General features: G+C 45.5%; 1 protein-coding gene across 4 annotated transcripts in view; it reads right to left on the minus strand.

Moving 5' to 3' along the window:
• Window positions 1-16183: 16183 nt before the first annotated feature.
• The window catches only part of LOC138447689 (serine/threonine-protein kinase N1-like), a 1645716-nt gene continuing 1637217 nt past the window's right edge, over window positions 16184-24682 (minus strand). For all 4 annotated transcript variants that reach the window (XM_069603962.1, XM_069603960.1, XM_069603961.1 and 1 more), the window contains one exon: window positions 16184-18244. In XM_069603962.1, the coding sequence (XP_069460063.1) occupies window positions 18041-18244 (204 nt within the window). In that variant the 3' untranslated portion in view covers window positions 16184-18040. The remainder of the gene's footprint in view (window positions 18245-24682) is intronic.

A 24682-nucleotide genomic window follows, 5' to 3' on the forward strand; every position in this document is an offset into this window, starting at 1 on the left:
TCCCCTGTAAGCTTCCTGCGACGGCGAACGGGCCGCTTGACGGTAGGTGGAAAATCCACCGCCGGAACCTTTGGAGGCACCCCGTTTGCCTCCGCCGCTCCGAAAGGGCAGCCGCCATTGCTGGAGAACCCCAAGAGCCCGGGCCGTCTCCGTGTCTGCTTTGATGGCTTGAAGGGAATCGTCCACTGTTTTCCCAAACAGGTTGTTTCCATCGAACGGCATGTCCAAGACTCTGGTCTGCACGTCTTAACGGAAGTCAGTAGCCTTGAGCCATCCACGCCGCCTAAGGCACACGCCGTTGCCCAACTGGCGAAATCCAGTGTCAGCGATGTCCGTCGCAATCGTAATGGCGTGGTCCGACGCCACCTCTCCTTCCTGCAAGATCTCTAGGTCATCCGCCCTCTTGTCGTCCGGTAGGAAGTCCAACAGGGGGGCCAGTTTGTACCACAGCTCCCTGTCGTAGCGGGCTACGATAGCCAAGGCGTTGGCCGCCTTAATCGTCGTCGCTGCAGACGAGATGACCCTGCGTCCCATCGTATCTAATTTCTTCCCCTCGCCGTCCGGCGGGGAAGTCGACGTAGAGGCCGCACCCCCCCCGCTTTCTTCCTGGCCGCCGCGGAGACGACGGAGTCCGGGGTCGGCTGTGCCCGGAGGCACAAGGGGGCCGCGTCCGGGACCCGGTACTTCTTCTCGTACCGATCCCTTCTAGCCGGCGTCGTGGATGGGTTCTTGAGGAGGGCGAGGCCCTCATCCCAAATATCGTCCAGTAGAGGCATGGAAAGGACCGTCTTCCTCTTGGCCTTGCGCCGTTGATAAAGGAAACCTTCCTTCTTCTCTTCCGGGCAGAGCTGGAAGAGCTCGGATGCCCTGGCGATCATGGAGTGAAACGATCCAATCGCGTCGGGCGGGGAAGCCCGGGTGGGAGGCGACGACGGCAGATCCTCGTCGTAAACCTCGTCCGTACCCGTCGCGGCCGTGTCAGTCCCCGTATCATCCCCACGAAATCGAGTGTCAGCGATGTCCTTCACAATCGTAATGGCGTGGTCCGACGCCACCTCTCCTTCCTGCAAGATCTCTAGGGCATCCGCCCTCTTGTCGTCCGGTAGGAAGTCCAGCAGGGGGGCCAGTTTGTACCACAGCTCCCTGTCGTAACGGGCCCTCATCCCAAATATCGTCCAGTAGAGGCACGGAAAGGACTGTCTTCCTCTTGGCCTTGCGCCGTTGATAAAGGAAACCTTCCTTCTTCTCTTCCGGGCAGAGCTGGAAGAGCTCGGATGCCCTGGCGATCATGGAGTGAAACGATCCAATCTCTTCAGGCGGGGAAGCCCGGGTGGGAGGTGATGACGGCAGATCCTCGTCGTAAACCTCGTCGTCCGTACCCGTCGCGGCCGTGTCAGTCCCCGTATCATCCCCACGAGTCGTGGACGGGGAGGAGGGCTGAACAGGGCGCGATGGCTGAAAAGGAGGTGGAGGATGAATCCTCCTTCTCTTAGGGGGAGGGCTCGCAGAAGGGCCTGGCTCCGGGTCCCCCGTCGGGAGCGGTTCCTCCGCTGGTGGTAACGGCAGTCTCGTCCTTATCTCCGAGCATAAGGACTATATAGCCAACAAAATGGCCGCCGAGTTGTCTTGCAGCGCTGGTTGAGGGGAGTCCGACGGGCGGTCAGGGGCCCCGTCGGCACCCTCGACGTTATCGTCGTCTCCTACGTCGGGATCCCTCCTGACGGGCTGGTCTTCTTCCACGCCAATGCCATGGCTTAAGACCTCGATCAGCTCTTCCTCAGAGGTTGAGGCCGAATCCACGACGACCTCCTGCCCCCCCTTTTTCTTCTCCGTCGGAGATTTCACGGGGGTCCTGTCGATGGGCATAAAAGAGGACTCCCTCCGCGGTGGCAGGGAGACTCTGAGCCCCGAGGTCGCCACCACTGGTGTAGCCTCCACAGGCTGAGCCAGGGCCGCCACGACTGTCTCGATAGAGGCCTTGGCCGGATGGATTAAGGCTTTCACCACCTTAGGTGCGCTCACCTCCTTCTCCTTGGGGGGAGGGACACTGCCTCGCTCTCCCTCCGATGGGGCCTTCGAGCTCAACCGGGGCCTCTCCAGGAACTTCGTCGGGTGCTCGGCCTTCCTCTTACCCGAACCAGAGCGTTGGCTCGTGGTTGATGGTGCCGGGGAGGAAGCGCCCTGCCTGGCGCCTGTAGAGCCCGACCGTTCGGCGCTCCCGGTGCCAGCGGACTCGCGGTGCTTGGCCTTGTGTTGGACCCCCGTCGCCGGGGCGTCCTCAAAGGTTTTAGAAGACCGCTCGGATTTCTTCTTCTTCTTCTCGCCTGACGGGCTTTTCCCTTCCAGCCAGTTGGCGAGACGTTGATGGCGGTCCTTCATGGTCCGCTCCGACATATTTCCGCAAAACGCACAGTCCTTCTCCACGTGCGTCTTGTCCTCATGTAGGCAGTAAAGACAAAAGGAGTGTTCGTCCTCCTTAAAGACATTCTGAAGCTGGCATCCAGGGCAGACCATGAACAGCTTTCCGGGCGTCGAGCTTCCCTTCTCCTGGGCCATGTCCGAGATGGGCCTAAGAAACTTCTGGAGTCCTCCAAAAGCATGGCTCGACGAAATCTTCACCCTTGAGGGGCGTAGACGAATCCGACACGGGTCCCCGTTGATCGGATGAAGAAACGGTGGAGCTTGAGGCTCTTTTTGACTGAAAAATCAAAGTTTTTGAGAAAAAACGTGAGAAAAAAGCACTAACGCTCGAGAGCAATAGCACGAGGATCCCAACACTTGAACGTGCGGTAAAAATCTGAAGATGGCTGCCAGAGGCGGGGCTTAGGTAGAGGGCAGTCATTGGCTGTGGTCAGTATGACGCAGAGATCAGTGATTGGTTACTACTAAGAAAGTCAGATCAGAAACGAAACTGATACTGGTTTTTTCTTTACCAAGGATTCCCAGCCTGACGACGGGGAATATTCATGAGCATGTGAATCCATGCCAGACCCCATGCTGGAGAATCATGAGTTTACATGCCTTCCTGTCTTCCTCACTCCTGACTCTCCGAGGCCAATTGTGCTACTAGATGGTTAACAGGAGCTCAATTCATGCCATGTATATTTCTGAAAGCCTGAGCTACCGAGTTGAAATACAGAATTACCTTTTAGTTAGAAGCAACATATAGATAATGGAGCGCGAGGAATGTTACCTTGTGCTAGGAACAAGATGTACTCCTACACCCTACTCTGTTCTGTTCCCAGACAGTAAATTGCAGAGTGGTGCAGCACATGTTGCCATAGCAAAATGCACATGTTGCATGGGTCATTAGCTATTAGCACATTAACTGGAACTAATTTGAACCTTTCTGAAAATGTATAAAACATGTCTGCTCCCCCATACTTTGGCCCATCTTCTCTATGGCTGTACACAGACATGGATGAATCTGGGTCCGCTTAAGCGACAATAAACTGTTATATATTTGTTTTGTGACTGGTGTGTCTTCATTTATTCGCAGTAACTCAGATTTGGGACTAACAAGGTGAACTGACGACAGAGATTCCTTTGTGAAGTGCCCAGAACCAGAGCTGCATTGCCTTTCTGCACAGGGTACACCACCTCTTGTTGAGGTAATGCATGGTCACTGTGTCGTCCATCATTATCAGGACGCTCTTCCCCTTTACAGAAGGAAGAAAGGCCATCAATGCTAGTCTGATTGCCCTCAGCTCCAAAAGTTTGATATGAAGTTTGGACTCATCCGGAGACTGGCGCCAGATGATCATCAGACCGTTGGTGTGTCCACTTCAACCTGAGAGGGAGGCATCCGTAACCACCGGCCATGGTTGCCAAAAAAGTTCCTCTTTCAACACATCCCTCTTGCAGGCCCACTACAGGAGATCCTGTATGATCTAGCTCGGGATCCGTACCAGATTAGTCATCCTGCCGGAGAAATGCAACCACATAGTTTTGAGGGCCCACTGAAGGGATCTCATCCTCAGGCGGACCTCTGGCACCAGAAAAATGCAGGATGCCATGAGGCCGAGCAACTTCAGAAAATCAAAGGCACAAGCCTTGGGACACTCTGAAACATGTTAACCATCTGTGAAATGTGGAGAGCCCTTGCTTCGGGTGGCAAAGCTTTCCCTGAGGAAGAGTCCAGGACTGGTCCAATAAATTGCAACTTTTGCAAAGGTGTCATGTGGGAATTCTTGAAGTTGAGGCAGAAGCCGATCCTGTTGAGAGTGCCAGGTACTGTCTAGACGTTGTAGAGCCTGTTCGGATGAAGGGGCTCTGATCAGCCAATCAACCAGGTAGAGGTAGATGTGCATCTCCCCCCTCCGTAGAACCACTGCCACCACCACCATCAGCAGCTTGGTGAAGACCCTCGGGGTGCAGGTCAGCCCGAATGGCAGTACACAAAACTGATCATGAGAACTGCTTAGGCGAATCTCCAGTATTTCCTGTGCTTGTGATGGATAGGAGAGAAAGTGGCAGAAAAGGCCCCGCGAGATACAGCGCAAGGACAATGCTTTCCTGGGTTTGAATGGGCTGCGGGTGAGAGCAATAGTGGGAACCTGTCTGATTACCCACAAATGAAATGAACTGCAAGAAGAATGGGTTTGCTCTCACACTGCGCACACAAACGAGTTATGACACAAAATTGCTTTTGTTAACAGTTTTAATCAACACTGTTGCAGCCCGAAACGTGTTTCGAGCATCCCACTCTTCCACTGAGGCTGCATTTATTACATTGGGAGTACGATTCGTCCGCTTAAAATTTGGATCAGGGAACATCTATCATTCATCACACAACCTGACTCGAAATACCCCCTAGCCACACATTGGCAACAAGTCCACCAAATGGACAACAAATCTATGATCAAATTTGCGGGGATGATGAAAATTAACCTCCCCCAGAGTGAAGGGAATTTGGTTCTTAAACTCAGGCAACTAGAGGCCCACCTTATTTTCCAATAGCGAACTGTAGATAATGGTCTCAACACAGAGCATGAGCTATCTGTCTTCTTGTGATGCATGTGCCATCGTGTCTATATATCATTATACTGCAATCAGGATCAAGTGTTTTGTTAATATCTCGTGATAAGTTTATTCATTCATTTCGCAATTTACACCAGTGGTGACCACCCAAGCAGTCCATGTGTATGCACATAAGTAGCTTGAATACATTGGGATTCACTATCACATGAGTTAATTAATATGTGACGTCAAATTGGATCCAGAAGCATGACCAGCTAGCATACTTCAGCCCATGTGCACCAAATTTTTCCAGCCCGGTCCACAGTTAGCGCTATTCAGTGTTTTCGTGAAATCCTAAATTTTTGCTCAAAAATTGTTGCTAGCAATTGCTTATTTAACCCACCACAATAGAGTAGTGACTTATCTCCAACTGCTCTCCTAATGTGGATATTATTTCACATAACTTCGTTCTGGTCAACTTCTCTCGTTACCAACTTTGCTTCACCTCAAACCTCTGAGGCATCACTATTTTGCCTAATACAAAAATAGTTACTTTTGCACCTCCCCTAATTTTTCAGGCACATGTTTTTGGCAGCTTAATTGCTCCTGCCCTAGAGTTCCTATCCATTCATAGTATCTCCCGCGGCCATCCGTACTTCCAAGATGGCGGCCGGGTTTACACTCAGTGCAGGCTCTGCTGTACGCGGGCATGCCTCTTGGCCCTAGTTATACACGGCACAGAGGAGCACCCGCCCGGCTCCTGCTTCTCACTTGGCAGCGTACACGCTGGTAAGTAACACATACTTTGTTGTAGAACCCTGACTTAATCGCAGGGTCTCTTCAGAATCAGATGTGAGTCTAGACGACCCCAGGAGCTAGTGGGCTAATTGGTCTCCCCTTTTCCATCCTTTCATCCTTCTGCCAATTTCGCGTTGGATACTTCCTCTTGATTCGACCATTAGCTCAAATAATAATTTACACAACAAATTGGTCCTGCAACTGCACGCAATTGGTATGTTCTTCTAATTTTAATTTTTACAACATGAGCTTGCACCAGTACGAATTGGATGCTTATTGACACAAATTGTTAGTTATCACATATGGCAAACATTGCATTTTTTGCAATCTTTTGCAGTGGAGCCCACAGCTAAATCCTATCCTTTAATTCAGTCACATTAACTTATGGGTAAGTGAGCTCTCCCTGTGTTTATTTGGTGCCTAACAGGTTGACATTCTCTTAATTTTAATTAATTGAATTTAAATGTAGTTTCAAGTCCAATTCCGGCAATTCATATTTTCATTTAGACTGTCAATTTCAATTTTCTTTTTTTTTTTTTAAACCAGCTTAACGAGAAGCCAAGACTAAGGTACAACAAATTCTTACCTATTCGATTACACATGCTTTGATTGGCTGCTCACCATTGGTACCAGGAACGTATTCATGTTTTCTAAATAAATGTCCTTTTCGTGTTTCTCCCTACAATATCATGTTTCACAACACGGCGTCCGTTACTTCACATATCCTTTTGAATTGTTTGATGTATTGTACATGTAAACAATTTGTAAATAATTGTATAATGTTTATCCAATTTTGGTTTGCTTTTACCACCTCAAAATGTACTGGCTGTTTGGGTCTGGTCGCTCGTGCCATTATTTTGCCATGATAAACATATGATTATTTTGAATACTTACCAACTATATTTACTCAAATGCAGCCTCAGTGGAAGAGCGGGATGCTCGAAACACGTGTCAGGCTGCAACAGTGTTGATTAAAACTGTTAACAAAAGCAATTTTGCTTGATAACTCGTTTGTGTGCGCAGTTTGAGAGCAAACCCATTCTTCTTGCTTTTGATGGATAGGCGCATGAAAATAAGCATCCTGGAGATCCAATGACACATCCAATCCTGGATCTTTAGGGCCTGGTGGATCTGCGAGAGAGTGACCATCTTGAATCTGTCCTTCCCGAGGAACTTGTTAAAGCATTTCAAGTCCAGGATCGGTTGCAACCCTATGTCCTTTTTCAGAATCGGAAAATAAGGCGACTATCAGCCTTGACTTCTTTCTGCTACAGGTGCAGGTTCGATTGCACCTTTCTCCAACAGAGCTAAAACTTCCTGTAAAAGGAGCAGATCTGCTACTTCTAAGGACTGGCCTCTTGAAGGAGCAGTTCTGAGGTCTTCTTTTTAGAAAAGGAAGGCTGTACCCGTGGGCGATCGTTTGCAGAGCCCATCATCTGCAGTAATACTTCACCACTCTTTCAGGTGCTATGTTAACCTTCCTTCCACCCCATCATGTGTCTTTAGTCTTTAAAAGTAGTTTTGGGGCACCAGAAGGTGCAGATGGCAAGGAAGTGGAAGGTGAAGCAGCACCTCTGCCTGTACGTCCCCTGGAGCCACAAGGATGTCTTCTCCGTTCCCTCTGCAAAAACGGACCCCTTGCATTTCCAATTGAGTAGTACCGAAAGGAACACTTCCTCCATCCCTGAGCAGAAGGTGGAGCAGAACGACCCTGTTGAGGCTGCCTGATCACTAGTCTAAGGGATTTAGCAGCTGCCTCAGAAGATTGTAACTTTCATCCGCTTTGGATCCAAATAAGTGCGATCCCTCAAATGGCATATACAAAAGTCTGAATTATACGTCAGGAGCAAATCCTGACTTTCTTAATCAGTCAAACTGTCTAAGCACAGTACCGGCGGCCATAACACGACTTACACAGTCAGCTGGGTCCAGCTGCGACTGTAAAGACTGAAGCGTAGCATCTTTACCATCCTGAATGATGCTCAAGAATCCTGCTCCCTCTTCGCCTTCTGGCATATGCTGAGCGGCCATAGCAGCTACCTCCCATAAGGTATACGTAAATTTAGCCAGTGAACAGGTAGCATCGACATTTTTTAAAGCCAAGCTCCCGGCAGAGAAAACTCACTTCCCGAGAGTGTTCACTCCCGTATCATCCCTGTCCGGTGGAATCGTGGGATATGCTGCCTCCTTAGAAGCAGAAGTGGCTGCTTGTACCACTAAACTTTCTGGGCTAAGGTGTTTCGAAAGGAAATCGGGGTCCATGGATGATGGTATATATTATTTTGTAAAGTCCTTATGTACCGCAGGAGTGAAGTCTGGTCTTGTCAAATTTTCCAACACTATTTTTGACTGTAGCATGAAAAAGGAAGGCTAGAGTGCTTATGTGGCCCTTTATCCAGAATATCAGTCAAATCATCCTGCTCATATTCAACTGAATATCTCCCCCAGCCCAGATATTCTATGACCTTAGACATGACCGATCTGTAGGAAGCATCAGCATGGCCAGATCCATCAGGGGAACACTATTCCACTTATAGGGAAGTGTCAAGACCACTGGTCTCTTTAAGAGTGTCCACAAGGTCTCTCATTTTGGATTAAGATATAAGCTCCTCTGGAACATTAGGCGTGACATAATCTAGCCCAAAACCAAAAACAGGTCTTTCTTCCTCCCCCTCTTGGCACATAAATAGAGGCCATGAACTTAAGAGAAGTTCTTTTTTTTCCTGAGGTTTGAAAACCTTCGACGACCCTGAATACGACACAGAGGGCTTCGACCCGGTCGGCTTTGAAACCGATGGATTCGACTTCAACAGCATCGGTTGGAGTAGAGGTGGAGTCTCTCTTTGAGGCACCCAGAACCCAAGTGTCGCTTGAGAGGACTTAGAGGACTTGCTGTCCGGGCTTTTGGTCATGCGGCCAGCGGCTTTCGACAAAACTCCCCGTCAGCTTTCGGTGCAATGGGGTCGGAAGTCTCCTTCGACTTTTTTGAAGTGGCTGGTGTTGCCGCCATGTCAAACACCTACAGCAATTGGAGTGGGAACTTCTCCAACTCTGCTTTAGAAGTCACATTTTTTGGAAAGCTCATCAATTTTCCCTAGTGGAGGAATCCAACGAGATTGATCTGGAGCGATGACACCTCTTCAAAGACCTTCTCGATGAGGATGATGAGGAATGCCGAGACCTCCACTTTGAGTGTTTAGCACGTTTGCCATGCTTCTTGGCCCGGTGAGGAGATCCCTTTCTCAAACTCTTCTCTTCGGATGATTTTTAAGAGGACTCATGGGCGGGCCTGACCAAAGCAAGTTTCCTCCTCTTCTCTTTTAAAGCTTTACACGTCAGATTGGCACCAGCCACAGTCGACGTTGTAGCCCAACTCTAAGCACCAGAGACATGCCCCGATGTGGGTCGGTTATAGACATCTTTGCAGCGCAATCAGCACATCTCTTGAAACCCGTTTTTGAGGTAGAAGTAGACATACTTTGTCAATTTTTTGAAACTACACTGGTAGAAAACACTCTGAAGCAAAAGAACTGTTTCGAGCAGCTGTGCGGAAAAACAGAACCGAGGCAACAGGCGCAGTGCGTGCCTCTTATACCGACACCATATTCGAGATGGATGAGGCCTTCAAGGGACAGAAGGTCGGCGACGACGCACAGCTCTCTGCTGAGAAATTCTTCTGAGCTGCAAGCAGGATATCAGAGTATATCAAAGATGAGGAATACGTGGGAGGACACAATCCATTCGAAGGTAGGTGCATGCTAGTTTGTTTTTGGGTGGGAGGAGGCAGATAAGGTGCAAGGGGTGAAACCCTCTCATTTGAAGACTGAGTGTTGGAGGGGAATGGTAGTCAGTGAGAACTGTGGGGCGTTGAGAGGTAACCCCCCCCTGAAATAGTGATATTTCTTAACATTGAAGGTTGCACCAAATCAGCCAAAATAAACAAATACAAAATAAATGTTTTTTTTGGTGTGCAGCCTTCAATATTCAGAAATTTCAATTGGAACCAAATATATAGACAGCAGACCGACAGAATGTGAAAATGGTACTCTCTATTCATATGGACATGGATGGTAGTTGTGAAATTTGCAGGTATAGAGTCAGCCCCTTTGAGTAGCAGATGGAACTCAAGAGCAGACTTGAATGCCTGAAAGTGTAGCTAACTACATTTTTTAATAACTACATTCTGTAAAATCAATAACACATAGTTGAGTATTGCAGTTCTAGTAAATGGTATGGAGACAAACGTTCCTAAAATGGGGGTACAAAAAATGAAGTTATTTTTGCAGACGATGCTACATTAGTATATAAAACCTCAAGCTGACTTAAGAGCCGGTTGAATACCTTTGCATGGTCAAGAGAAAGAGCCAACCATAAATTTGCCAAAACTAAATTTAGGATTTTTCTCCTCAAAGTCTGCGCAGGCATGTCATCCTTATAGTTAACATAGGAGTGATCGAGTTAGAGGAGGTTGCTGGCTATGAGCATTTAGGGACACAATGCCATAAAATAGTCAAATGGTAAGATTAAAATGGAAAACTTGTGACCATCCTAGCTAGAAGGGACATGATTGTTACTAACTTCTGTAAAGACTATTAGAGTCACACAGTATCATGCAATGGAAGTATATACAATTCAAGCCATTACGGCAGCTAATATTTGGTGCTGTACTGTCGGGACACTCCAATACTGCTCCTTTAGTAAAATAAGAGCACAGATATCATAACAGTGCCAATGTCCCTATTAAACTTGAATTGGACCTGTATGGTATCCAATACATGGTGAAATTGATGCCTTTGCATTATTGGATAAAGGTATGGAATATCTCCCAATTGTCCAAATAACTGCAAGCATTGCGCAATGTTATGCACCAGCCAGAGATAATCAACATTTCATGGCTCATACATCAAAGAAATGTCCTTGAAACTTGGCAAGTCCCATCTCGGGGATAACCCCAGTATCTTTGGCACCCATTGCAAAAAGTTGCTAAAAAGTGTGTTTGAGAAATGGCCAGTGCAAATAAGAGCTTATTCCACTATTCGATGGCTAAATGAAATGAAATGAAATGTTGCATTTGAAAACTATATGTATTTCCCTTGCCCCAACTACACACATTCAGATGATAAAAATGCCCATTACTTTATTCATCTGCAAGTTGCATGGATGATTAAAATGGAAGCGTATTACTAAATTACTCAATTTTCTTGAGAAAGCTTGATTCATCCGCATACATTGTTAGGCATATTTATATTGATATTTTATTTCTATCGCGCTCATACACAAGTGTTTCAGAGGGCAACAAGGCAAGGGAAGGGGAACAGGGGAGAACAAAAACAATGGTCTTACTAGGCCCAGAGACATTGAGAACACGCAAGTGCAGGGTAGAGAGGGAAGGGGGAGAAGTGCATGGAAGGGGGAACAAAAGGAGAGTGCGGAGCGAGAAGGAAAAAAACAAAAATAATAATACAATAATAAATAAAAAGGCACCAATGGAGTGCAGCCAGCAAGTGGAAAGTGCTGGGTATATGGGAGCAGGCCGGATAGGTCTGAAAGTACAGGAAGAAAAGGGGAGGGCTGTATGGGTACAGATACAGACCCCAGTGCAAGGGGTGGCTTGGAGGCAGTGCGTGAAGGTGGCAAGATGAGCAGGTACCTGGGCCCGGAGGACAGAGGGTGGCCAGGTGCATGGTGCCGAGGGAGAGTAGAATCAGCAGGGGAGAGGAGAGAAGAAGGCAGAAGCAAAGAGGAAGGTTTTGAGGTGCTTCCGGAACCGGAGATGGTTCTCCTCAAGTTTTAGAGTGGCAGGGAGGCTGTTCCAGAGGGAGGCCCCAGCCAAAGACAGATCTACCCCCAGCTCGATTCTTTGAGAAACGACTGACCCGGAGGGAGGCAGAGGAGCGGAGTGCTCGAGATGGGAGGTATTTGCATAGGGATAGCTGAAGGTATGTTGGACCCATGCCCCAGAAAGCCTTGTGGACAATGCAGAGGGTTTTGAATTTAACCCTTGCATCCACTGGGAGCCAATGGAGAGATTTCAGAGCTGGAGAGATACGATCCCAGGGCTTGAGGCCAAGGACAAGTCTCGCAGTCCTGTTCTGGATAAGTTGTAATGGGTGCAGTGTAGAGGCAGGTAGATTAAGAAAGAGGCTGTTGCAATAGTCCAACTTAGAGAGAACCAGAGCTTGGGAGACAGTGAGCTTCTGGGGAAATGAGAGAGGAAGAATACCTCTGAAGAGGTGCACTAGGGAGTTTGACTTTTTTGATACATCAGCGATGTGGGCGGAGAAGGAGAGTGTGGAATCAAAGGTGACACCAAGGTTCTTGGCCTATACCTATACCTATCTTGTTAAGCTGGCAATAGCTAACTGGGTTCAACAGGGTTGATATTTATAGTCAGGATACAGGGTTTGAAATTGGAATTCATCAAGCAGGACCAGGCAGTAGCTCCTGAGCGTCAGGATTTTAATTCGACCCGGAGTTGCTCATCGTGACTCAGGATCTATTAAAGTCCAACCTCATGAATTCTGTGCCTGAAAGATGGAAGCTTTTTTCCTAAACTGTAGCATGGACTCAAAAATGCACATGTTGATCCGGTCTATTGCCGTGTTGCTCTTTCTTGCACTCAATTGCCGTTTCTGTTGAATTCTTCACAATTTGTTTTACATGTCTTCAATTTTTAGATTCTCTTTGAATTGCTTTCCCCAGTTATTTCTGTCAGTTCTTCCATTTGCTGCTACTCCTCAATTAATCCGTAATTGATCCTTGCATATCTCTGCTGCTACATTGTAACTCTTCCACTACATCCGTTAATGCATTAATCAGTTTCTCTTGACTACAACATTTATATCTTTGCTGGCACCACTTTTTCTTGATGTGAACTTGCATACTGCCTTTCTCACTGGTGCCGCATCATAACGAGTTAATATATAGTGCACAAATGCAACTGCCAGATGAGAAATAATTCTAACTTTGTGTCCAGTCCATAGGATCATTCACGACTGACCTGTCTTCTAGAGGTTCACTTTATGCAAATTCCCAGCTACATAATTAATGTATATAGGTATATTTGTATTGCAACTCTTAGCTTGGAGCCAAAAGTAGGTCCTGGTAGCGCTTTGTGCCAAGCTAACCAGGCTCTTCCTGTCCCAGTCAGAAATCACACATTTTGGTCATCACTGGTTGCAAGGTACTTTATCCATTAGGAGGAAAGTTTGAAATAGATTTTCATTAGAAGCCTCTTTCTACTACTTTTCAAAACACACTATGTTCTGTTCCACCGAAATGTAAGCTCTATTGCCGGTAAACACTCATATAGCCACAATCCTCTGCTGCATCATCAACCTTCTACCTTAGGGAGGGTATGCTACTGGACCTTTAGCTGGAGTTTGTGTGTGATCGGGGATGAGAGGAAAGATTCCACTTATTTCGTGAAGCATGCTATCTCTTCAACGATGAAGTATTAGGAACAGCTGGATGCAGAGTCCTCTGCAGCAAGGCTGCACATTCCAACCCCTCTGGGGATTGAGGGACGTTTTAACTGGGTGGGATACCCAGCTCCCCCTCTCCATCCGGTACGCTTGTTCCTCTATATTTGATGCATTCTAATTAGGCCCGTCCTTCAAACGAAGCCATGCAGCCTGATGTTGCTGGTTTATCGTGATCACATGAATGGTGGCACGTGGGTGCTCTGTTTCTGTTAGGTCTGCGTGATTTCACCTTTTCTCTTCATTTGTATTATGTCAGATCTGTGTGAATGGTTTCAAGGAGTTGGTCTCATTGCTCCAAAAAATGGTGAAACTAAACTAAACTGGTTGGCCTATGCCGACGATGTAGTGGTCCTAGACCACTCAAGTCAGGCTGCAACTTTTATTAACAGCATTAGTGGATTATGCCCGGATTAATGATCTAAAAATGAATCCTGGAAAATCGAAGGTGCTGGTGTTTAAACGTCCTAATAAGATACTTAAATCTTATAGTTGGTCAATCGATCGCCAAGTTGAACTGGACACTGAGTTAACCTATTTAGGGGCAGTGATTAAAGCCTTTCCAACAATGAGTCATCTTCTTCTGATTCTTGATCATAAGTTAATTAGTCTAGGAGCCCAGATGAAAAGAATTTGCTCCAAACTGTGTACATTTTCCATCCAACCCGTAGTGAGGTTTTACAAAGGAAAAGTGGCCCCTGTAATTCTCTATGGCTTGGAGTCGAATCCCCTATACATGAAAATTGATTGGGAAAAATTGGAGGCCAAGATTTGGAAGAGGACCTTAAATCTGCCCAACTGTGTCCCCATTGGGTGTTTAAGTTATGAGTTGGCCTTGCCCTCCCTGCCGGCCATGATGGAGTGGAGATGGATATCGATGTTCAGGTTAATCCTTGTTTCCCCAAAGAGGTCGTTATATGAGGATGTAGCATTACTGCTGGAAAAAGCTGACAATACCTTTCTAAATGAGCTTAGACTAAAGTGTGGTGAAATCCTGGTGAAGTCGGATTGTTCCATTGATGATCTTATCCAGGATCCGGAGAAAGTCAAAAAGCGTATGAAACAATGGGATTGGATTCAAACGATTAATCGAATGAGGTTGACAAAGCTATCACCACATTTTTGACAAACCTAGATCCCGGCTTCCTCATTATTTGAATACGTTTTCAGATCCAAGGGTGAGAGCAGAGTTTCTGAGATTTAGATTGAATTTGTGTCTAACGCTGGAGGTTTTTTCTATCCGCAACAATAAGGATTTCCCCTCTTCCATTTGTGACAAGTGTAGTATCAATGAAAAACAGTCACTGAAACATCTATTGACGCACTGTCCAGGAACTTGGTCATTGAGATTGGCAAGATTTAAGAGATTTGTTCATGATCCTGATTGGTTGAATTCTGAATCTTCTGGGACAGACGGTCAGGCAATGAATCGCTCCTGTCGTTTGAAGTAGTTGCTCTCTTTTTTTCTTGTTAGCTTCAGTGATATTTTAATTTGTTTTATCTTTAAACTTCCTTCTTTGTTAAGTATGTTTGTTAAAAAAAAATCTTTTCTTGTATGTGTTAAAAGTCATAAGTATGTATTACATGGTTTTAATATATGGCTATGACACAATAAAAAAATTACATCTGCATGGCACCGCTCTAGAACATGAAGGGTGGTGTGTCAGATACATCCCTTACTACCTGTCAGATTGTACAGCGAGCTAAGTGCTTATCTCTGATATCTGTGCGCCACCTGCTGTGGCAGGTTTGAATTCCGCCAGGGTCCACTCAGCCTTTCATCCTTCTGAGGGTGATAAATTGGGATAATAATGTTTTCTGTTATATTAGTGCTCTAAGACCTAAGGGTTTTGAAGCGCTATATAAGAAATACATTAACTACTGGCCCCATGCGGAAGGGAGCAATCTATACAGAAAGTTGAGTAATGCATGATCCACAATTATGGATTCGTTGTGTGATACGTGACAGCTCTGTCACAGGTAAGCAGGAGTGCCAGGCAGTGATTTCTTGGGAGATCGCCCCCTCCAGATCATGGGATGAAAGAGCAAGCAGGGCTCCAGGAGTATTACAATCCTGTGGCGATCTTGCCAAGTCTCTCAAAGTCACCAGCCACTAAACCCCACACCACTTGTAAATGTCACAGAGCAACCAGCAGGAGTCAGGAATTTATTTCAAGATGAGATGAAAACACACCCCAACTCCAAAACCTCAAATAAATGAATCAACTAACTGCCATTCAAAACCTCTTGCCAGGCTCCACTCCCTGCACCTCAACATTGTATTACATACATGCTCACACTTATTTGTCACGCATAGCCTGAGTTATAACATCCAACATACACTTACCTTGATTCCATACAACATGTGTTCATACACCGTCTCACTGAGCTTGAGAAAAACACTTAACCATGTCCATTTTTACATATGATTTACCGTACACTGCTTCTAACCAGATTAGTGTGTTTCCAATAATATCCAAATGCTTTGAATGAAGTTGTACTCTGCCCTTACTGATGTCATATAATGCACCTGGGATTAATTAATTACATCGTTAGCATTTTATCTATAAACCATGCAAGTCTGGTGCATGATGTGGCGTTTGCTTGGTTTTTAAAAATCCTTATTTTTTATTTTTTTAAAATTGGTCTAATGAACGACATGAATTGGATACTTGTGGGTTAGGCTATAAAGAGTGAGAAAGTATTAACCAATTATGCTCTCATGTTATACCATTTTTTCCCAGGTTCCCTGGCCCTATTAGTGTGGATAAAAAACAAATATAACAATTGAAGATGTTACTAATCAGTCTTACAAATAAGCTGTGTATATTTAGTGGCACCCAAATCAGAAAACATACTGGTGAGGTAGGCCAGAGTGCTGTAATCCCTTTTTATGGCGGGTGTAAGCAGCACTAGGAAAACAAAAGGACTCTGGCAACAAAGACAAAAGTCGGCAGTGTTTTTAATTGTTTTTTGACTTGCAACATAATAAAGTCCTTCGATATCAGCACAGTCATCTGTCTTGGGGTGTTAACATTCTGAGCAGCACTAGAATAAGTGGTGTAGGGAAGCAGTACCACTTTCTCACTTCCTGCGGGGAGAAAGGGTAACAATACCCAGACGCTTCTCTTAGAGCACAGGCGAGTGCAGATGCAATTCCTTTGCCCTTACAACAGTTTGAATAACCTACTTGCGCAACGACTCCTATTTACAGCATTTGAGAAGTTTCAGATTTGCAGTGTTTAGGCAAAGCACCATAAGCACAAATCAAATTGCAATACTTCACTGGAGTAGGGGACATCAAGAATAGCAAAGTATGAGTAAAGGCTTGCTGATGTTTAAGATGAATCCAAATCCCTCGCCATCCATCTACACCAAGATGGGTCTTAGAGCTGCTGGCGATATGCTAAAAGAAAAAGTCCTTCATGTAAAAAAACAAAAACCTAAAAATAAAATTAAAAAAAAGGCTCCAAGGGGATAGTCAGACCAAAGTGCCAAATATCTGGTTCCAATAAAGAGTTGGAAATGAGAAGGGCTTCACACGCAACCTTCTCTGGAGTGTGCAACTCATTCTGTGCAAGCAGTTGGGAAATGGAACATCTCTTGTAAACAATAACACGCAGAGTGCCTGAAACCTTTCAAAGGACATTTGCATCCCTCTGATGTTGCATTTTACCTGACTTTCGGCCTCTTCAAGGCAATGAAAAACATGCTACCAGATACCGTTCATGGATAGCAACTTTTAGCCAGCAGGCAGGTAGAGCATTAGGGTATGACAATTTCAATGTTAGCCATGATATGCTGATATGCGAGACCACAATTTCTCTAGTCACAGTTCACAGGTGATTGGAAGGTTGATTGGCTATGGTTTTCAGTTTCGCTCAATTCATTCAACCAAGGCCAAAGAAAGTAAACGACTAAAAGCTAGATGTACTGCATCTGTCTGTAGAAACCTCAGTCCGCTAACAATACCCTTTCGGCATGAGACATTTTCATCATAACCCCAGGAAACTTCCTTCAAACTATGTTTACCTCAAACAGGAGCGTCTCAACCTTTAATGTCCTTCCCCAAGGGCATCTTTTTGACATCCCCGTCTCTCTTTCTGGCACATGGTTATGTCTCCTTCGACTAACTCCCAGCCACAGTACCAATTCTAAGCTGGAAATGGCAATACATGCACCCTATTCTCCCTGCTTGAGTTATGTGCATTTCCTACCCGCTAAGCCAAGAGACCTGATCTTCATTTGGCTCATCCACTGACAATCTTTCCTGCTAGAACAGGGAACAATCAGCAGTAGTTTTTGTTGAAATCTCTCCACTTACCTTCAATAACATGATTTGAGCTGGCCACAGGTTCCATAAGATACATATATTAGTTATAAAATAATTAAAACTACATGATAAAAGTGGTCCAAACCAGATTTGAAAATAAGGCAAAATGGTCCAATCCCAATGTGCATCTGAAGTAGGAAATGCTGATTTAAAACCCTAGCTAATCAGCTGCCCCCAAACCCCTGTCATCCACGCAGACATGTCTCCCTATTCACAGCCATTAAAGATCCGGTGATGAAGCATAGAATATAAAAGGGAGGGAGATGGTGGAGCAGCAGCAGGTCCAGAGGACAAGGAGCATAAATCCAGACTATGCAGAAGCAGAATTTCAGTGGGAAGTCCCCATGCCACTGCACACGTCCATGGTCCTGACAATTCTGCACTCATAGGCTTGTCTTTGCTCCATGCGCCAGCTTGTTCACCTCATGCTGAACTAGACACAACAGTCCATCATTGTCATTCTCAGGGGCTAACAGGAGTCAGAGACATAATCAAACTCCTTAAACATGTCCTGCTCCTTCTTTGTGAGTATTCGTGGTTCCCTGGGGGGTGTCAACTTCGGCAGCTCTGCTGTGAACTCTTCATCAAAATTACTAACATCTTCACGCCACTTGATGACTGGGACAAAAGGAGGCTTCAGACGCTTGCTAAGTAGAGCATCCCAATCCATGTTCTATGGGAGCAATAACAAAGAAAAGTTACTCATATTAAAGTTATCTTCACTTCAAAACATGACCCATAATAAAGTCTTAATCTTAATTCCACCTTCTTCTTAGGAACTATTTTATATCGCCTACGCCTTGTTTGTGCACCATGGAACATTGCATTAGAAGTAACATTTTAGACAGTGAAAACATTGGATGGAAGGAAGTAAAGAGCAAACTGCTCACCTTAAGTAACCTGTTCCTGCTCAGTTTTCCTTGCACTCCGGTACAGCAGATAACACGCACAATTGCAAGAGATTACACACTACTGACAGAAAGGGTAGGGTGAGGAGGTTGATGAGTCTGTGGAATGAAGATCTACTCCATCAGAAAGATCATTATCGAGCACTCAGGAAGTTTTTCTTTTATTGTGTGCCTTCCTTACAGAGTTCTCATCTTAGAAAGACCCCTAAAGAAGGATATTACATGGAATTCGGAGTAGAACAAAGAACTGGAGCACCACACAACCAATACAGGCTTCCTGACCTAACAAAGAATCCAGGCAGTAATGTTTGCTGATTGTGTGCAGAATAGCACACATACTTGCCTAACAGATGTCCATATCTACAACACTCTCTGGCAAGGCAAAGGTAGGCATCAAGAGCCACTAACAGAATATTCCCAGAGTCCCTTAGGCACCTCCTTGTTGGCCAGATCGTAGCATTCTGAAATGCGAAGGACAAACAGGGTCTGATTAGAAACATCTCTGCAAACCTACACGCAGGTAAAACAGAGGTCTCTTTTCCGAGAGGCGTAGTAGGTTAGGGTCTTCTTGGGATCAAGACAGTTAAATCTCTCCTCCATCTTAAATGAAGGAGGGGGAGTGGAAAACACAGCCAGATTGATCTTCTTTAACAGCAAATGGTCCGACACTAACCTTGGGAAGGAAGGAAGGATCATGTCACCCTTAAAGTCAATCGCCTTGGCAAAATCAAGGAAAATAGGCTTGACAGAGAGGGAATGAAGCTCCCTTGTTTGTCCAGCTGAAATGATGGCTATCTTGGATATCACTAAAGATGGTTATCCTCAAAGGACACGAATATAAGGCAGCCAAAGGAGCAGCCATGAGACATGTTAAAATAAGTTTTAAATCCCATAGACGAACAATGAATTGGCATGAAGGAAACAGATTAGTTAATCTCTGCAAAAACCACCTAACAGTGGGAAAAGAAGAGCCCTCTTGAAGACCAAAATTGCTAGCAGATATGCCTTAATAGTGCCAATCTGAAGGTCCGGCACAAGGTGGAGAATATATGCCTGCAGGCGTAGAATGACCTTGTAGCTAGTCTTCTGGAGTAAATGCATACATCCAGGATGTCCGACAGGCTCCACTCCTTGGACATCAGCCTCTAAGAATGAAGGCGATGGACATGTCCACAAGTTCCAGATACCACGTCACCCAGTGTGAGGTGACCAGTATCAGGGTGGATGCAAAGTTCCTCATTCGGAAACATATAGAAGACTGATGCTCCACTGTGCAACTACTGCGTGCCCCTGCGCTACCGGCAGAAGAAATTCTCTGGAACAGAACTTCCAAAAGAGACTGCAGGTGCATTTGAGAGCTCCCACTAACAGGCGAAGATCTCTTACAGAACTTCCTGCTCACTCGTAGAAGGCCAATGAACACTTGCTCAGAGTGTCCTTGATAATTCTCCCTCCCAGCCACATGGGATGCCATTAGGGCGGATATGCTCTCCAGAGCCTAGAAATGCAGTCTCATGGATTCCTTGCATAGAGTTAGCAACCCCATACCAGATCTCTATTAGAGGTAATGCATGACCACTGTTTAGTCTATCACAATCTGGATACACTACCAAGGAAAGAAAAACAAATAATGCCAGCCTAGTAATCCACAGCTTGGGGAGGTTGATGTGCTTCCTCAATTCTGCAGGTCACTCTCCATCAGATTAGCAAGGTGAGCACTTGATAACATGTAACACATTACTTAGGCCTGTACAAGGGCTATCATATCACAGAAAATGAGAACATTGAACACAAAGCATTCAATGGAGAAACCTCATACACAATAGGCAATTGCGAAGATAGGTGAAGGTCAACGCAGCTCTTGGGACTGGAAAAAACGGCACCATCTGAATGATCTTGTTATTGAGGGAGAAGCCTAATCAGTACAGTAGATGGAACATGGTGCAGGTCCTTCAGCACCACCTCCGGGGGGGCATGTCTGAGTGTGAGTCATCCAAGTAGGAAGAGATGTAAATCGGATCCTTTCGGAGATGAGCAGTCACCACAGTCGAAAGCTTGGTGAAAACCGTGGGGGCAGAGGGCAGGCCAATGAGCAGGACCACAATCGGTCTGTGTGTGCCCCCAACTACGAACCTCAGTTACTTTATGTGCTTTAGATGACTAAGCACACAGAAGTAGGAAAACTGTGAGGCATTAGCATCTGATGAAAAAGTAAAAAAATAAAAACAAAGTATGATGCAAAGTACTAAAAGAAGCGCTGGATAAGGAGCCAAAGAAGGTAACTTGGAAATATGTGATTCAGCTGGTAAGGATCAGATGTGCTGGTGATGGCCAAAGTGGAAGTAAAAGACTTGGTGGGAAATTGCAGAGTTTGACAAGGGCAAAGGGTGCTGGCTTGGCAAATTCTAAGTCTTTGGCAGGCAACTGAGAAAGGGCTTTGTATGCAAGTGCTGCAAACCATTCTGAGAGCAGGGGTAATGGGACTTGAGGAAACAGAGCAGATTATTTCAAGGCATGCAAACAGGCTTAACGTGTGGTCAATTTGGACACTAAGCTCTGAAAAATCCATTTGAAAATTGACACAGTCCAGTAATTTGTAGGATTCTGAGTTCAATTCCTGAGTCCTTAAGAGTTTAGCACTTTGAGAACTGTATGGGTTATCTCTTTGCATACTGCGACAAAAGACGAAACTGGAGCCTTGGCAATAACAAAAAAAACAAAACCCTGGGCCTTACTGCACGATAAGGTATCCATTCTAAAACAAAATAAAAAAACTCTACGGCTCGCGAGCGCTGGGGCCAGATGGCATCACGAATTAAGACCTCAAGAAACACCCGACCCAATGGGCACAATTCATCAAAGAAGTCTTCCAGAACTGTGTACGATCTAACTCCATACCGCCCTCATGGAAAAAAGCAGTGGTAGTTCAAATCTTCAAAAAAGGAGACAGAGAGAACCCTAACCACTATCGTCCGATAGCCTTGTTGGACACCATAGGAAAAATCTTTGGCTCCTTGATTCTGGACAAGCTACAAGAATGGACCACCCAGTCTGCCTTACAGGCTGACTTTGTAAAAAACCTGGGCACCTCAGGGAACATATTAAACTTAAAACTCTTGAAGGCCAAGGTGATGGAAGGCAGACTGAGAATTTTTATGGCGCTCATGGACCTGGTCCAAGCTTTGGACCAGGTCAATCGCAAAACGCTATGGAATAAACTCGAAACAAGAAACTGCCCCAACGAGATACTGAGCCCAAAAAAAGCCCATTATTCCGGAACCTCAATGTGCGTGCGCTAGAATGGAGCAGGACGCATATTTAACTCCATCAGCATGGAGTTAAACAGGGATGCCCGCTGGTCCCGGCCCTATATAACGCATACATAGCAGATTATATGATCACAGAGTTGGAAATAAAAGCCTCTCCCCTCCCACCCCACCAAGTATTCGCAACGTTAAAATATCTAGACTGCTGTATGCTGATGACATCTTGATAGATCAGACGGCCATCGGCTTACAAAGTCAACTAAACAATCTGTCGGCCTACCTAAAAGAAAACCACCTTCAGATGATCAAAGAGAAAACTAAAATAATGTCATTTGAAAGAACTTCCAAAAAATCAGAACCCCTGAGCTGGAACATCAACAGCAAGAAACTTGACAAGGTGAAAAGCTTCAGATACTTGGGCATCATCCTAAACAACACCTTGCGGGAAACACTGATGCAAGAAAGCCTATTCGAAAAAGTAAAGTCCCTTTCAGCAAATTCTAAAGCAATTGACAGAAAGCATGGACGCTTTTCCCTAACACTGGTCCTAACCATTTACAAAACAAAGGTTGTACCAAGCATAACATATGGTACCAAAGACACGCCTAACCTCTCGGGAAACTATCTGGCAAAACTTATAGGGAGTGTATTGTCGGAAGGTCCCATCACTCCCTCAGGCACTACCAATGAACCTAATAAGACAAGAACTGAACCTACAGTCCTTGAACGCGATATTAGCCCAGAAAGGGCTGATGCTATACAGAAAGGTTGTCCTTCCATCTCCACCTTTGATCATGAGGATCATTAAAAAAGAACCAGAAGCAGGAACCTGCAAGATGCTCGAGGCATGGGCCTACAACAACATCCGCCTTCTAGACTGGATAGGGAGTTTGGCAGAGCAATTGAAAAGCAACCCCACAAAAGTCAAGAACTGCCTGTTAGAGAGTGACTGGAGTCGAACATTGGAAGAAGCATCGATTTCGAAAGCGATAAAAAATTATCCTTTCGACTTGGTGAAAATTAACCAAACAAGAGCGTACCTGGCTAAATGCCAGGACAAAGAAACGCAACAAAACATCCTTAGAATTCGTCTCAACCCAATAAATGCACACAGAACCATGGCGCTAAGAAAAGAATCAGAAACAAATAAGTGCAGCTTCTGTAATTGTACAGACAAGGACGAATCAATAAAACACTTGCTTTTAGTATGCGCCAGAACCAATGAATCGCACAATAGACACTTAAGACGCTTTTTTAAAAACTTAAGACACTATGATGAAGAGGAATGGTGGAACAGACTCATGAGTGGGGAAAAAACCTGTTGGGTGATTGAGTCAAAGAATTGGGCCTAACTAGAACAACTAAGGGCCAAGAAACCCAAGGACCGGCACAACTTTCCTCAACAAATACATCATAGAGTCTCCAAGAGGGATATGACTTGTAAGAATTCAGTAGAGTCAATACCGATGTTTGAACTTCAATACCGATGTTCGAACATGTAAAAATTGTATTTTGTCTTGCAATTAAATCAATTCTCATTAAAAAAAAAATACTGTGACAAACAACAAGGTGTGTCACCCGCTAGTCCCCAGGGATCTGTCATCCAGGTGACCAGGCCACGGCCATCACTTTTGGATCCAGTTCCTGGGGGTTTACCAGTGCGGGAGGATCACCTGGGTGAGGGGTCTTCGGGTAGTGGGTCATCGGATGGCGAGACACAGTATCCCCTTCCCAGCAACACCTTTACCCCATCCTACCAGGTAGGATACTTAGGAACACACACCCCCCCCCCCCCTTTTCTCAACACGAACACTTTCTCACGGACAGCTCGTTATGAGAGAAAACAGACTAACACTGAAGCTGCTTTCTTGACATATCCCAATACAATGGTCAGGCTGGGTCAGGCAGTTACTGACCATGACACACCTGACTTCAGTTACACTTCCTCCAATGTGAAAACAGCAGTTCCAAGATGGCAGTTTTATCCGAGGTGAAAGACGGAAAAACAGAAGGAGATCACAAGGAGGGAAGTACCCTGGACCTTTTCGACAAGGACCCGTTACTTTCATGAACCTTCGAGAATAGAAAACCTAAGACCAGAAAACAAGGCTGAAGAATCCTGCATTGTGTCTCGGAGGTACCTGGAGCTCTCCTGCATCGATAGACAAGGCGGGGATAATCGCTTGCCGCCATGGTACTGTCCTTGGCTCCCACAACAAAGCAGCACCAGTGAAGTCAGCACAACCTGGGAGTTAGGGGGACTGGTACCAGACCAGTCTGTGTAGAAGCCAAGGCTGCAAGCAGCATCACTGTATAGTGAACGCTGAAGCGAACAGTGTATGTAGCGTATGTGATAATCAACCCGAGTAAAATTGAACAACAGATGAGTGCTTGAACATTGAATCAAAGATACCATACCTTAGACCGAGTGGTCCGGCACTGCGTGTATGCTCATTCAAAAGTCTCTGTAAGGTATCCAACTAGAAGGTGGCAAAAGCGAAAGACTGACAAAAAATTTAAATCAAAGTGGTCCTGCAACGGGTCAATCAAAATTCCATGCACAATCGAAAGTCTTCGATGTTAATAGCGTAAAGAAAGTGAACTTGAAATCGGTCCAAGCAACGGTGGAGGGAGACTAATTGAACATTGTGTTAAGAGGATCTGAACTCGACTGATGAGGATGAGAGGGGAATAGTGAATCGCTTGAGAAATTGAGTATTTGTGAAATCCTAAGAGGATTGTTTGTTGCATCAGGCCTTCTGAAAGAAGAGACTTTGAAAGGCAGAGAGACTTGGCCCCGAAAGGCCCTGATGCTAATGATTGAACTGTATACTTGTGCTAGAGAAGCCAGAGACTGCGCTAAACTCGGGTGTACCGCCTTGTCCTGTGCTGAAAACGTGAGGAATGGAGGCCAATGGCCTGAACCATCGTGACATA

The sequence above is a fragment of the Ambystoma mexicanum genome, chromosome 3q (assembly GCF_040938575.1).
Source record: "Ambystoma mexicanum isolate Mex_15411 chromosome 3q, UKY_AmexF1_1, whole genome shotgun sequence".
In the NCBI taxonomy this organism is placed as follows: domain Eukaryota; kingdom Metazoa; phylum Chordata; class Amphibia; order Caudata; family Ambystomatidae; genus Ambystoma; species Ambystoma mexicanum.